Below are 13,586 nucleotides of genomic sequence, written 5' to 3'. Positions count from 1 at the left end.
TGTATAGCAGCCCAGACTCCAGACCCCTCCCCACACACACACTACCCCAAACCTCTAGCCTGAGGCCTCTGACCATTACCTGCGGGATGAGGTGCAGAATGGCATCTCCAGTCAGAGATCCGACCGCCAGGCTGACAAAGAACTGGATGACGTACTGGTAGATGCTGGTGCAGGTGGTGCAGAGAAGGATGGTGATGCCGAAGAGGGAGCACAGGCACACCAGCAGCGTGGCGATACTGGCGTATATATACTCTGTGTGACGGAGAGGATTAGAGCAAAGAAAACATTATAAGGATGATTGTCCTCAGAGAGGAGAAAACAAATATATCCATATAGTCCTCCAATAGCATAAACACCAGAGTGATGATGTCATGGAACAACTTACCAACAACAGGACCACAAATATACCAATCTATGATTATACGTTGAGTGTAAGCTCCTATGGTACAGAGACTGATGTGATGGCTCACTGATCTCTGTACAGCACTGCGGTATATGTCAGAGCTATATAAATGTACAATAATAGTGTGTGACTGTGGGGGGACAGTAGAGTGTAATCTCCAGGTAAAGACGTACATGACTGTCCCTCTTTAGCACCCCTCAGTATTGATGCGGTCACTTACTCATAGCAGTGCTGAGTTGTTCGCCAGTGGCATTGCTTGGCGTGGTCTTTGGGCAGAGGCCGATGAGCTGCTGTTGGATTAGACTGATGCTGATGTCTGGAAATTCCTCTGGAGAGATCCCCACCGTCTCATTCAGCCCATGGATATCGAAGATCTGATGAGGACTGAAACATGTCTGGGGGGGAGAAAGATTCATGAATATTGTCAGTGCCCCTTGCTGAGTGAAAACTGTGAAATGCTCCCCAGGCCCTTTGACATTAATAAAGGCTGCAAAAGGCACAAAGAAGCCACCCATGTGCATCGTCTGTACTGGTATGACCCCATCACACACCAGCTGTCTGAAGCCCACCTTCATAATCCCTTGTGAAGTGGCAGACTGGCAGGTACACAATTATCTATACTGCAGATACATGAAGGTTGTACGCCAGATTCTAAACTACCTTCCAAAGGGTCCCCAAGGGTTCAAGTGGTGACAAGGACACCAACATTACCACTTGAACCCTTTGGGACCCTGTGGAAGCTCCATGAGGACCTTGTGAGGGACCTGTAATGGACACGTCTGCCAGCTAATGGATGGCATGTACATAAGCAGGACACAGTGTGGGCCTTGTATACTGGAACCTCCTCCCGCCCAACAGGCCAGAAGACCAAGCACTTTGTACAGATGCAGGACTCTCTATGGATTGGTATGTTCTACTGCCCATAATATTAGTAGAAGGAATTTTCTAGACAGGAGATGAGAGGACTTGGTACAGATGGAGGACTCTCCATTGAACGTTATGTTCTTCTGACTGTAATACTGGTAGAATGAATGTTCTTGGTGGGTCATGGGAGGACTTGATGAGGTAGCGGCCTCTCTATGGACTGGTTTGTTCTACTGCCTATAACATTGGTGGAAGGAACGTTCAGGGCAGGAGATGAGAGGTCTTGGTACAGATGGCAGACTTTCTATTGAATGTTATGTTCTTCTGGCTGTAATATTGGTAGAATGAATGTTCTTGGTGGGGCATGAGAGGACTTGGCGAGGTGGAGGTCTCCCTATGGACCAGTATGTTCTACTGCCTGTAACTAAGCCTGTTCTACTTGTGTGGGTGTTAATATGTTAGTTTTCCATTACTGAGCTTGTCCTTTGGAAATACTCATCACTTGACTGGTATGACGATCCGAAGGCTTTGGTAATTTATGAGTCACTGATAACTAGGCAAATCAAGAGTTCTGGCTTTCTTCTGATGTGGTGAATCCTTGTTCCAGGTCAGTGACTTGGAAAGTATTTAGGTCGGGGATAGCCAGGCAATTAGAATTTTCAGGAGGAGGCCAGCAATGGAAGCCTCCTTATTTCTATCAGTACAGATTTCCTTTAACCCCCTCAAACAGTGTCCTGCCACAGCTGTAATTATATAGCATAGCATCCACACATGAGGGACATTTATAAAAGTTAATGGATGATAATCTACTCCAACAAAACAGTGTGCAGCAGTGTCCCCAACCCATACAATGAGGCCCTATCCAATGTGGCCCTATCCCATCCAATGTGGCCCTATCTAAAGCAATGTGGCCCTATCCCATTCAATATGGTCTTATCCCAAGCAATGTGGTCCTATCCCATCCAATGTGACCCTGTAAAATCCAAATGTGGCCCCATCTCATCCAATGTGGGTCAATGCTATCCAATATGGTCCCATCCCATCCAATGTGGTCCCATCCCATTCAATGCGGACCCATCCTATCCAATGTGGTCCCATCCCATCCGATGAGTCCCCATCCCATCCAGTGTGTCACCATCCTAGCCAATATGGTCCCATCCCATCCAATGTGGACCCATCCTCTCAAATGTGGTCCAATCCCATCCAATGTGTCCACATCCCATCCAATGTGGCCACATTCTATCAAATATGGTCCCATCCAAGCCATTGTGGCCCCATCCTATCCAATGTGGTCCTATCCTATCCATTGTGGCCCCATCCCATTCAGTGAGGTTCTATCCCATTCAATGTGTCCCCATCACATCCAATCCAAAGGCATGCAGGTAGGTTAATTGGCTTCTGTCCAAAATTGGCCCTAGTATATGAATGGGGACCTTGGATTGTGGGCTCCTTGTGGGTAGGGACCAATGTGAGTGTGCAATGTACAGGGACAAATGTAGACACTCACTCAGGTTGAACTGGATGGACTGGTGTCTTTATTCAACCTTACAAACTATGAAACTATGAATGTGGTCCTATCCTATCCAGTGGGGCCCCATCTCATCCAATGTGGTCCCATGCTATCCAATGTGGTCCCATCCCATCCAATGTGTCCTCGTCCCATCCAATGTGTCCTCGCCCCATCCAATGTGGGTCTATGCTATCCAATATGGTCCCATCCCATCCAATGCGGTCTCATCCCATTCAATGCGGACCCATCCTATCCAAAGTGGTCCCATCCCATCCAATGTGTCCCCATCCCATCCAATGTGGCCACATTCTATCAAATATGGTCCCATCCTAGCCATTGTGGTCCCATCCTAGCCATTGTGGTCCCATCATATCCAATGTGGTCCCATCATATCCAATGTGGTCCCATCATATCCAATGTGGTCCCATCCCATCGATGAGTTCCCATCCCATTCAGTGTGTCACCATCCCAGCCAATATGGTCCCATCCCATCCAAAGTGGACCCATCCTATCAAATGTGGTCCCATCCCATCCAATGTGTCCCCATCCCATCCAATGTGACCAGTGGCCACATTCTATCAAATATGGCCCCATCCAAGTCATTGTGGCCCCATAATATCCAATGTGGTCCTATCCTATCCATTGTGGCCCCATCCCATTCAATGAGGTTCTATCCCATTCAATGTGTCCCCATCACATTCAATGTGGTCCTATCCTATCCAGTGGGGCCCCATCTCATCCAATGTGGTCCCATGCTATCCAATGTGGTCCCATCCCATCCAATGTGTCCTCGTTCCATCCAATGTGTTCCCATCCTATCCAATGTGGCCCACCCTATCCAATGTGTTCCCATCCCATCTGATGAGTCCCCATCCCATCCAGTGTGTCACCATCCTAGCCACTATGGCCACATCCTATCCAAAGTGGTCCCATTCTATCCAATGTGGTCCCATCCCATCCGTTGTGGCCCCATCCCATCCAATGTGGTTCCATCCCATCCAATGTGGTGTGCAGAAGAAGAAGATGATTATATAAAAGAAGATCACCTCATCCCAATGAGTAACATGAGTGGTTTCAGAATCTCCTAAGCTCCGTCTCCTCCTGCTGCTTTCTGTGTGATTTTCATGGTCATGGTCGTGATCATGGTCATGGTCGTGATCATGGTCATGGTCGTGATCGTGGTCATCTTGGCTCAAGAGCTTCAGCGTAATCATTATGGAGCGAAGTACTGAAAAAAAAAATGATACTTGTATGAGCATATAAATAGGACCTCTGCCCATTTCCCCTAAATTTTACCTAAGCTTTTATTTAACCCTCTCGCTGCCAGAGCTGTTTTTACATTTTTTACAGATATAATAAAAAAAATAATAATTAGGCCTAAAGATTAGTTAAACCCCCTAAACGGTATATATTTTCTGGAAGCAGAGACCATAGAGAATAAAATGGTAGCAGTTCCAAAATGCTTATGATATTAGTGCATTGGTTTATGAAACACAATTTTTCAGTAAAAAATCACGAACACTGGTGCACACAAATGCAATATATTGCCCAATTTTTTTTTGTAAAATATAAAAAGGTTACATCGAGTATAGATACCCAACGCATCAAGCCTTACAATTTTGTGTGCCTGTAAAACAACAATGAACTTCAGTATCCAAAATTGTCTATAGGCAACACTTTAACAGCCCTTACACACCATCAACTTACCAGGATTAATAGCCAGTGGCACATATTGACACTACAGCAGCACAAAGGAGTTAAATCATAAATTTAGGAACAAGGTTAAGGGGCTACCAATGCTGGGGGTTATACCGTAATTGCAAAAACTGGCATCAATGCTATGAGTTTGAATTGCAGAGACTGGGACCAATGCTGGGGGCTTTAATTGCATTATTGTGGAAACTGGCACCAATGTTGGGGGTTATAATTGCAGAAACTGGTACCAATGCTGGGAGTTATAAATGCAGAAACTGGTGCCAATGCTGGGGGTTATTACTGCAGAGACTGGCACCAATGTTGGTGTTATTACTGCATTATTGTGGAAACTGGCACCAATGCTGGGGGTTATAATTGCAGAAACTGGCACCAATGCTGGGGGTTCTAATTGCAATAACTGGCACCAATGCTGGGGGTTAGAATTGTAGAAACTGGTATCAATGCTTGGGGTTATTACTGCAGAGACTGGCACCAATGTTGGTGTTATTATTGCAATATTGTGGAAACTGGTACTAATGCGGGGGGTTATAATTACAGAAACTGGTACCCATGCTGGGGGTTAAAATTGCAGAAACTGGCACCAATGCTGGAGGTTATAATTGCAGAAACTGGCACCATTGCTGGGGGTTATAACTGCAAAAACTGGCACCAATGCTATGAGTTTTAACTGCAGAGACTGGGATCAATGCTGGGGGCTATAATTGCATTATGGTGGAAACTGGCACCAATGTTGGGGGTTATAATTGCATAAACTGGTACCAATGCTGGGAGTTATAAATGCAGAAACTGGTGCCAATGCTGGGGGTTATTACTGCAGAGACTGGCACCAATGTTGGTGTTATTACTGCATTATTGTGGAAACTGGCACCAATGCTGGGGGTTAGAATTGCAATAACTGGCACCAATGCTGGGGGTTAGAATTGTATAAACTGGTACCAATGCTTGGGGTTATTACTGCAGAGACTGGCACCAATGTTGGGGTTAATATTGCAATATTGTGGAAACTGGTACCAATGCTGGGGGTTATAATTGCCGAAACTGGCACCAATGCTGGAGGTTATAATTGCAGAAACTGGCACCATTGCTGGGGGTTATAATTGCAGAAAGTGGTACTAATGCTGGGGATTATAATTGCAGAAACTGGTACCAATTCTGGTGGGTTATTACTGCAGAGACCGGAAACAATGTTGGGGGTTGTTACTGCGTAGACTGGCTCAAATGCTGGGGGTGACAATTAATGCAGCAGTGTGCCTATTGGTAAAAAATACAGAAAGATGGACATTTTAAGCATGTTAACACCCACACAAGTAGAACAGGCTTACAAGAATACTTTGGAAGCACTGGAAATATGAAGCTAGCAACCGATGGAGGTTGCTGCCAGCATACGTCATCAGAGTGTTGTCTTTCTAAGCCCTTGTACACACGGTCGGACATTCCGACAACCAAATCCCTTGGATTTTGTCCGTCGGATTTTGTCCGACGGATTTTGTCCGAAACTGTTGCATACACACGGTCGGACAAAGTTGTTGGAAAATCCAATCGTTCAGAAGGTGATGACGTTATTTCGTTACGACGGGACTACGTTCAGGCCAGTAGCCAATAGCTTTGGTGTAGAAATTTGATCTGAGCATGCGTGGCACTTTGTCCGATCGGAATTCTCTACACATGATCGGACAAGGTCCGATCGGATCATGTTGTCGGAAAATTTTACCGTCAAGTTGGAAAACTTGGTCCGTCGGATACTCCGACGGAAACAGTCCGATGGAGACCACACACAGTCGGATTATCCGACAAAATGGCCCGATCGGACACATTCCGTCGGAATCTCCGACCGTGTGTACAAGGGCTAATAGAATAGTATTTATATAATATTTTTTTTGCCAAATTTATTCTTCCTCTCCTAAACAGAGGAGGTCAGTGAGGGCGGTGTCACACAAACAATAAAGTGTAGTAAATGTATGCAATGTACTATAAATGCAAAGGCTGTTGGTGTGTGTTGGAAGTAAAGAGTGCTGGTCCTGGTGACCCACACCGTATACTTCTTTTGTTAGAACTTTATTGAAATGTCACAAGGGACATTTCCTTAAGTTCTTTTCGCACAGCGACAATGTCATGCCATGGTTTGCGCTGCAACCAACTGCACTGGAAAAAAGAATGCATAGAATATTATTTTCTTGCCATGAAAATACATCAACTCATTCGTAATAAACACGGGAAGGGGGAGGGAGGACGCAGTGTGACATTTTCGCCTTGGGCTCTGCATGACCTTGTTTCGGCACCGTTGAGGGTAATAAATTCTCGTGTCGTTGACATTTACTTGAAGGTTTTACAATGACCACAGCTATGCCATCCCTTGGAAGGGTTTGGTGGGTCAATTCTTCTTGCGCTCAGTAATTTTCCTTTTGTTTTCAAAATGACTATGCATGTAAATGTGTTCCTCCTCCACAGGTAATACTCAGATATTCAACTAGTACTGTTTTCAGATCCATATCTTGTAATAAAGTTGGCCAGTATATAATGAAAATGTGATTTATGTAATTGATTTTGTCATGACAGCATCAGAAGACAACATGCGTCCGTGCACGGAACAAAGGCAATTTCCAGCCGATTGAATCATTTTGAATACATACGATAATTTAATGTGCACATACACGCATGCAGGTGCACGAACACCTAACACCAATCTTTGAGGTAGATGGCCTCTTTAAGTGACAGAACTGAGTCCAGATAGTTGTTGTTACCCTGCAGATTCCTGGTTTCACCTCAGCTAGATCTCAACCTCGGCTTGTTTCTGCGTATTCCCAGTTTTACCTCGGCTAGTTCCTGACCCTTTATATATCTTTAGGGGATATGCGCCTCCCACTCACTATTTTAACTACCCCCTTCTCAATAGATCAGGCTTAATAATACATATATTCACAAAATAATCACTGTGCCCCCATATTATCCAAAATATATACACAAGACATTAATTTATCATTTCAAATAATATAGCGTCCTTATTGTGCGATATTTTAATTTGATTGTTCCAACTGTGCCGTCTTAATCACCGTCTTAATCACCGTTCTTCTTCTAATCAAAAGTCCACTTGTGTCAACTAAAATAACCAAATCTGTGCCACCGTCACCAAGCAGAATGGCCACTCACCAGATGTCCCCAATCAGTCCTTGGGGCCATTCTGCTTGGTGACGGTGGCACAGATTTGGTTATTTTAGTTGACACAAGTGGACTTTTGATTAGAAGAAGAACGGTGATTAAGACGGTGATTAAGACGGCACAGTTGGAACAATCAAATTAAAATATCGCACAATAAGGACGCTATATTATTTGAAATGATAAATTAATGTCTTGTGTATATATTTTGGATAATATGGGGGCACAGTGATTATTTCGTGAATATAAGTATTATTAAGCGTAATCTATTGAGAAGGGGGTAGTTAACCACTGGAGACCCGCACTATTGCCGAATGACAGCTACAGCGCGGACCTCCTTTGCCGGGACTACGTCTATTGACGTCGTCCCGTGCACGAGCGGCCTGCGCGGCCCCCTGAGGGGCACGCGCGGCGCACTCTGTGATCGGCGAGTCTATGAGACTCGTCTGATCACTGATCCGAGCAAGGGGTCGATCCCGACCCCTTATCACGTGATCAGCTGTCAGCCAATGACAGCTGATCATGTGATATAACGGAGCAGGTAATCGGCTATTATTCCTCCTCGCACTGACAGCGCGAGGAAAAAAAAAAAGAGCCGATCACGGCCAGCCCTGCCAGTGCCCACCTGCCCCCTGCCAGTGCCACCTCATGAATAAATAAGTGCCCCCCATCAGTGCCACCCAGCAGTGCCCATAGTGCCACCCAGCAGTGCCCACAGTGCCACCCAGCAGTGCCCACAGTGCCACCCATCAGTGCCCACAGTGCCACCCATCAGTGCCCACAATCTGCCTCAACAACGGTGCTGCACCCCAGTGCCACATATCAGTGCCCATCAGTGCCCAGCAGTGCCGCCCATCAGTGACCAGCAGTGCCACCTATCAGAGCCACCTATCAGTGCCACCTATCAGTGCCCATAAGTCCCATCTATCAGTGGTACCTATCAGTGCCCCTTAGTACCACCCATCCGTGCCACCCATCTGTGCCATCTTATCTGTGCCCATCTTTGCCCATCAGTGCCGCCTTATCTGTGTCCATCAGTACTGCCTTTTCTGTGCCTATCTGTGCCACCTTATCTTTGCCTATTAGTGCCGCCTTAACTATGCCTATCAGTGCCCACCAGTGCAGCCTATCAGTGCCCACCAATGCAGACTATCAGTGCCCACCAGTGCAGCCTATCAGTGCCCACCAATGCAGACTATCAGTGCCCACCAATGCAGACTATCAGTGCCCACCAATGCAGACTATCAGTGCCCACCAATGCAGACTATCAGTGCCCACCAGTGCAGCCTATCAGTAACGCCTCATCAGCGCATTTCAATGAAGGAGGAAAATTACCTGTTTGCAAAATTTTATAACAAACTATTAAACATGATTTTTTTTTTGCATCTTTTTTTGTTTGTTTAGCAAAAAATAAAACTCCGAGCTGTAATTAAATACCACCAAAAGAAATCTCTATTTGTGGGAAAAAAATGATAAAAATGTCATTTGGGTACAGTGTTGTATGACCGCGTAATTGTCATTCAAAGTGCATCAGCGCTGAAAGCTGAAAATTGGTCTGGGCAGGAGGGGGGTGACAGTGCCCAGTAAGCAAGTGGTTAAAATAGTGAGTGGGAGGCGCAATCCCCTAAAGATATATATACATCATTTACTTTCCCTGGATTTTCTGGGGGGAGGGCTAGGACTGGGATTGCAGCGGACCCTTAAGCACAGAAGGGGGGAGGTTGAGCGCCGGCACAGCTTGGTTTTTTGTTTTTTTAGTTCCTCATGTTAACTTCAACCAGTTCCTGACCCTAGCTTGTCTGATTTCTCGTTTCACTTGAGCTAGTTCTGTACCCCGGATTGTCTCTACTCAATCCTAGCTTCACCTCAGCTAGTTCCTGACCCCGACTCATCTCTGCTGATTCCCAGTTTGACCTCAGCTAGTTCCTGACACTGGCTTTTCTATGTTAATTCCCATGCTGATCTGAATCAGTTCCTGACCCTGCCTTGTCTCTGCTGATTCCCAGTTTGACCGTGGCTAATTCCTGACCACGGCTCATCTGTGCGGATTCCCAGTTTGACCTTGGCTAATTCCTGACCACGGCTCATCTGTGCGGATTCCCAGTTTGACCGTGGCTAATTCCTGACCACGGCTCATCTGTGCTGATTCCCAGTTTGACCTTGGCTAATTCCTGACCACGGCTCATCTGTGCGGATTCCCAGTTTGACCTTGGCTAATTCCTGACCACGGCTCATCTGTGCGGATTCCCAGTTTGACCGTGGCTAATTCCTGACCACGGCTCATCTGTGCGGATTCCCAGTTTGACCTTGGCTAATTCCTGACCACGGCTCATCTCTGCTGATTCTCAGTTTGACCTCAACCAGTTTCTGACCCTAGCTTGTTTCTGCTAAATCCTAGTTTGACCTTGGCTAACTCCTGACCATGGCTCATCTCTGCTGATTACCGGTTTGACTTTGGTTAGTTCCTGACCACGGCTTGTCTGATGCTTCCCTCTTGGACCTCGGCTAGTCCCTGACCATGGCTTGTCTCTGCTGATTCCCATTTTCACCTCAGCTAGTTCCTGACCCAGGCTTTTCTATGTTAATTCCCATGTTGACCTTAACCAGTTCCTGACTCTGGCTTTTCTCTGCTGATTCCCCGTTTGACCTCGGCTGGTTCCTGACCACAGCTTGTCTCTCCTGATTCCCAGAGCATCCTCAACTGGTTTCTGGACCCCGGGGCTTGTCCCTGCTGACTCTCGGTTTGACCTCTGCTAGTTCCTGACCCCTGTATTTCTCTGTTAATTTCTATTTTGACCTTAACCAGTTCCTGGCCCTGCCTTGTCTCTGCTAATTCCTGGTTTGACCTCAGCTAGTTCCTGACCTCAGCGTGTCTCTGCTGATTCCCAGTTTGACCTTGGTTAGTTCCTAACCCCGGCTTGTCTCTGCAGATTCCCAATTTGACCTTGACTAGTTCCTGACTGCAGCTTGCCTTTGTTGACCTCCTGGTTTGACCCCGGCATGCCACCTGTCTGCTATTCTGCCTCTCTGTCTCTTTGGCTACAGATCACTACCTCTCCAGACCATGCTTCCAGCCTGCTGTGTGTTCCAGTGTCCCAGCCAGCTTCCTTACAGTCTACCTCTTCCTGGGGACCTACCTGTCAGTCTGCACAAGCACCTCACAGCTAAGCCTGCCTTCCAGAAGGGAAGGTCCATGGACTGGACTCCTCCTGGCACCCATGCCGCTCTGTGTCTTCTCCCTCCTGGTGTTACACTCCATTTCAGGGGTGTCTGGACCAGAGGTGTAAGGGAAGCCCTCTTGTCTTGAATTCCAACAAAATTAAACAAAATGTAACAGGAGTTTTTCCCCTTTTAATTTATAATATTTATTATTTACTTATTTTTTTGCTCTAAATAAATCTGTTTCTAATGTTCTTTTTTGGTAGCCTCATCCTGAAGAAGATCTATAATAATTTACATCACGTGGTGCAGTACAGAAGAGGCAATAAAAGGCTGGTGTTCTGGCATGCCAGCAGTCATATTTTGTATATACTGTGTGCGATTGGTACACTATATCCTGATGAAGCCACAAAAGTAGTGAAACATGCAGGATTTTTCTTTTGTGAGAGGAAGTTTTAGTTAGGTAGAACCCTAAGATAAGAAAGAAAACATGGAAAACGATAGGAGATTAGGACCAAAAAGTAGATTACAGAAGAAACCTCATTTTACATAGTTACATAGTAATAGTAATTAGTAATTAATGTATTTCCCAGGGGACAGTTTACATGTGGTACTTTGTCCCATCTTCCTAGGTATCGTCTGAGGCTAGCTCTGAGGTTGAACAGGGCACCCACCCTTCCCCCACAGCTACAGGCCTACAACACATCTAGCAAGGATACAACTGTTTGGGTAGATGGCGCTTTTCCACATCTCTGAGCAGTTGTCTGCTTGCCTGGAACATATTAGCTCACAATCCCCCCCCCCCCCCTTGCATTCCTTGTGGGACACTGCTGTTCGGCAGGCCTGGAGACAGAAAAATGCATCATCTTTGAAAGCATCCATCTCCTTGCTAGCTGCGTTGTTGGACAGCCACGGGGGGAGGAGGGGCGCCCTGTCTGAACTCACAGCTAGCCTTAGACGGCACGCAGGAAGATGGGCCAAAGTACAACATGTTCCTTATCCCAGAGCAAAACACATTAATAAAAATTCTTCTTTAAGGTAATTGGAGGAGGAAGATCAAGGTAAAAGGGGATAGAGAGGTGGAACGTGAAGGGGACAATACATTACAAGATTATTTATATAAGAGCAGATAGAAAGTACTGTGTTGTATAAGGGGATTGTGCTATATAGTAGACAGGGGCGTAACTATAGGGGGTGCAGCAGTCGCGACCGCAACTGGGCCCTGTGCTGCAGGGGGCCCATGCAGCCCCCTCTACATATGGCCGGCAGCAGCATAGGCAGCTAGGGGTACCAGTGCACCATGCACACGGGTGGCTGGAGGTGGAGGGTGACTAGCAGAGCTCCATGCTTGACTATTGCACTGGCTGCTCTTTAGTTGTACATTCCCCGCATGACCTGTGTCCTCGGCCGGCTCCTCAGAGTACTCCTCTCCTGCTCCATGCTTTGCCGCTCAGTCCAATGTCTGTTCTCCCCAGCCAGAGTCCGCCCCCCCCCCCTGGAGTTCCACCGCCGGACTCGGAGGGAAGGGCCCTGGCTGGGGTTCAGGGGGGCCCTTCATGGTTTCTTGCATCGGGGCCCTGAAGGTTCTAGTTACGCCACTGATAGTAGATGTTTGCACAATAAAGACACAGCAAGAAAAAATGTCTGCCATGTACTGGCAGGAGAAGTGCGGTCAATGACATCCTCAGGTACCTCCTGTCATATCATTCCAACACCTTTCACCACATCTGGTTATACCACAAACTCTTCTACTACAATTACATGAAAGAGAGTCCCGCAGCCATACACCCCTAAAGGGGGGTGGTCAGCACAGGGACGGCATGACAGGTGCAGGGACAGCCCTGTCGACGTCTTAAGAGAGGAGCCTCGGGCCGCTTTAAGAGCAGGGCTAGGCGGAGCTGGGGGGGCGGAGCTATGGCATGGTACGGGATAGTGGCGTACCACGCTTTCACTCGGAGAGCGGAGGCGGAAGCGATTGGACGCACCCTCCCGCTCGGACTCAGATCAGGCAATGGCGGCAGGTAACAAGGCTTTCCTCGCCCAACTGAGAGAGGCAGTGAGCAGTCAAGGCGCCGCATGGCTCCGCGACCAGATTGCGGCCATGGCGGCAGAGGGGGGGAGCTCGGACAACAGCGGAGCAGGGGCTACACCTCAGGCGCCGCGGTCCCGGCTGCCCGAGCGGTACAGCCCAGAGGCCAGCCCGGGTGGGCCCCAGCGAGCGGTGGCAGGCACTCCCAGAAGGGACACGGGCGCAGGGTCGGCAGCACAGCGCCAGGAACCCCCATCTTCCCCAGGGGCAAATGGAGGAAGCCAGCCCAGGCGGCGGGGACAGCACATGCAGCGGGTGGGGGACCCTCCAGTTACCATGGCCCCCAGTCCCAGGCGCATTGGAGGCGGAGAGCGAGATGGTCAGGAGGCCGGGGCAGTCATCACCAGGACGTGAGTGGGGAGGAGTCGGCCAGCCGGGAGGCGCAGGTCCCCTTGACCGAGGCGGGAGAGTAGGGCTGGTGGTCGGGAGCAGAGGGAATCTTGCGTGCAGCACCGCAGAGCCTTGGTCATTGAAGCGGGTACATCTGGGAGTTGCATGCCACGTCTGGAACCACCAGTGGACAGCGGAAGATCCGAGGGCGAGTTGTCGGAGTCTGACGGAAGTGGCGAGGACGTCGGCGGTGGGTCCGCAGGAGGCGGCTGCGAGGTCCGGTCCTGGGCAGCCCGGTGAGTGTGATCCTTCTGGTTCTTCTTCTTTTTATTCTTTGTTGCAGGACTTGCTGACGCGGGATA

General features: G+C 47.9%; 1 protein-coding gene across 1 annotated transcript in view; it reads right to left on the bottom strand.

The window, feature by feature from the left end:
• SLC39A4 (solute carrier family 39 member 4) overlaps positions 1-13,586 on the bottom strand; it is an 83,341-nt gene that overhangs the window by 34,558 nt on the left and 35,197 nt on the right. Inside the window, exons 4-6 of the mRNA XM_077490461.1 lie at positions 3,824-4,005; positions 624-798; positions 80-252 (exon numbers count right to left, since the gene is read on the bottom strand). Of these exons, the coding sequence (XP_077346587.1) occupies positions 80-252; positions 624-798; positions 3,824-4,005 (530 nt within the window). The remainder of the gene's footprint in view (positions 1-79; positions 253-623; positions 799-3,823; positions 4,006-13,586) is intronic.

The sequence above is a fragment of the Lithobates pipiens genome, unplaced genomic scaffold, assembly GCF_037356315.1.
Source record: "Lithobates pipiens isolate NorthernLeopardFrog02 unplaced genomic scaffold, aLitPip1_a1.2 Scaffold_19, whole genome shotgun sequence".
In the NCBI taxonomy this organism is placed as follows: domain Eukaryota; kingdom Metazoa; phylum Chordata; class Amphibia; order Anura; family Ranidae; genus Lithobates; species Lithobates pipiens.
This window is presented reverse-complemented; position numbering and strand designations above follow the sequence as displayed.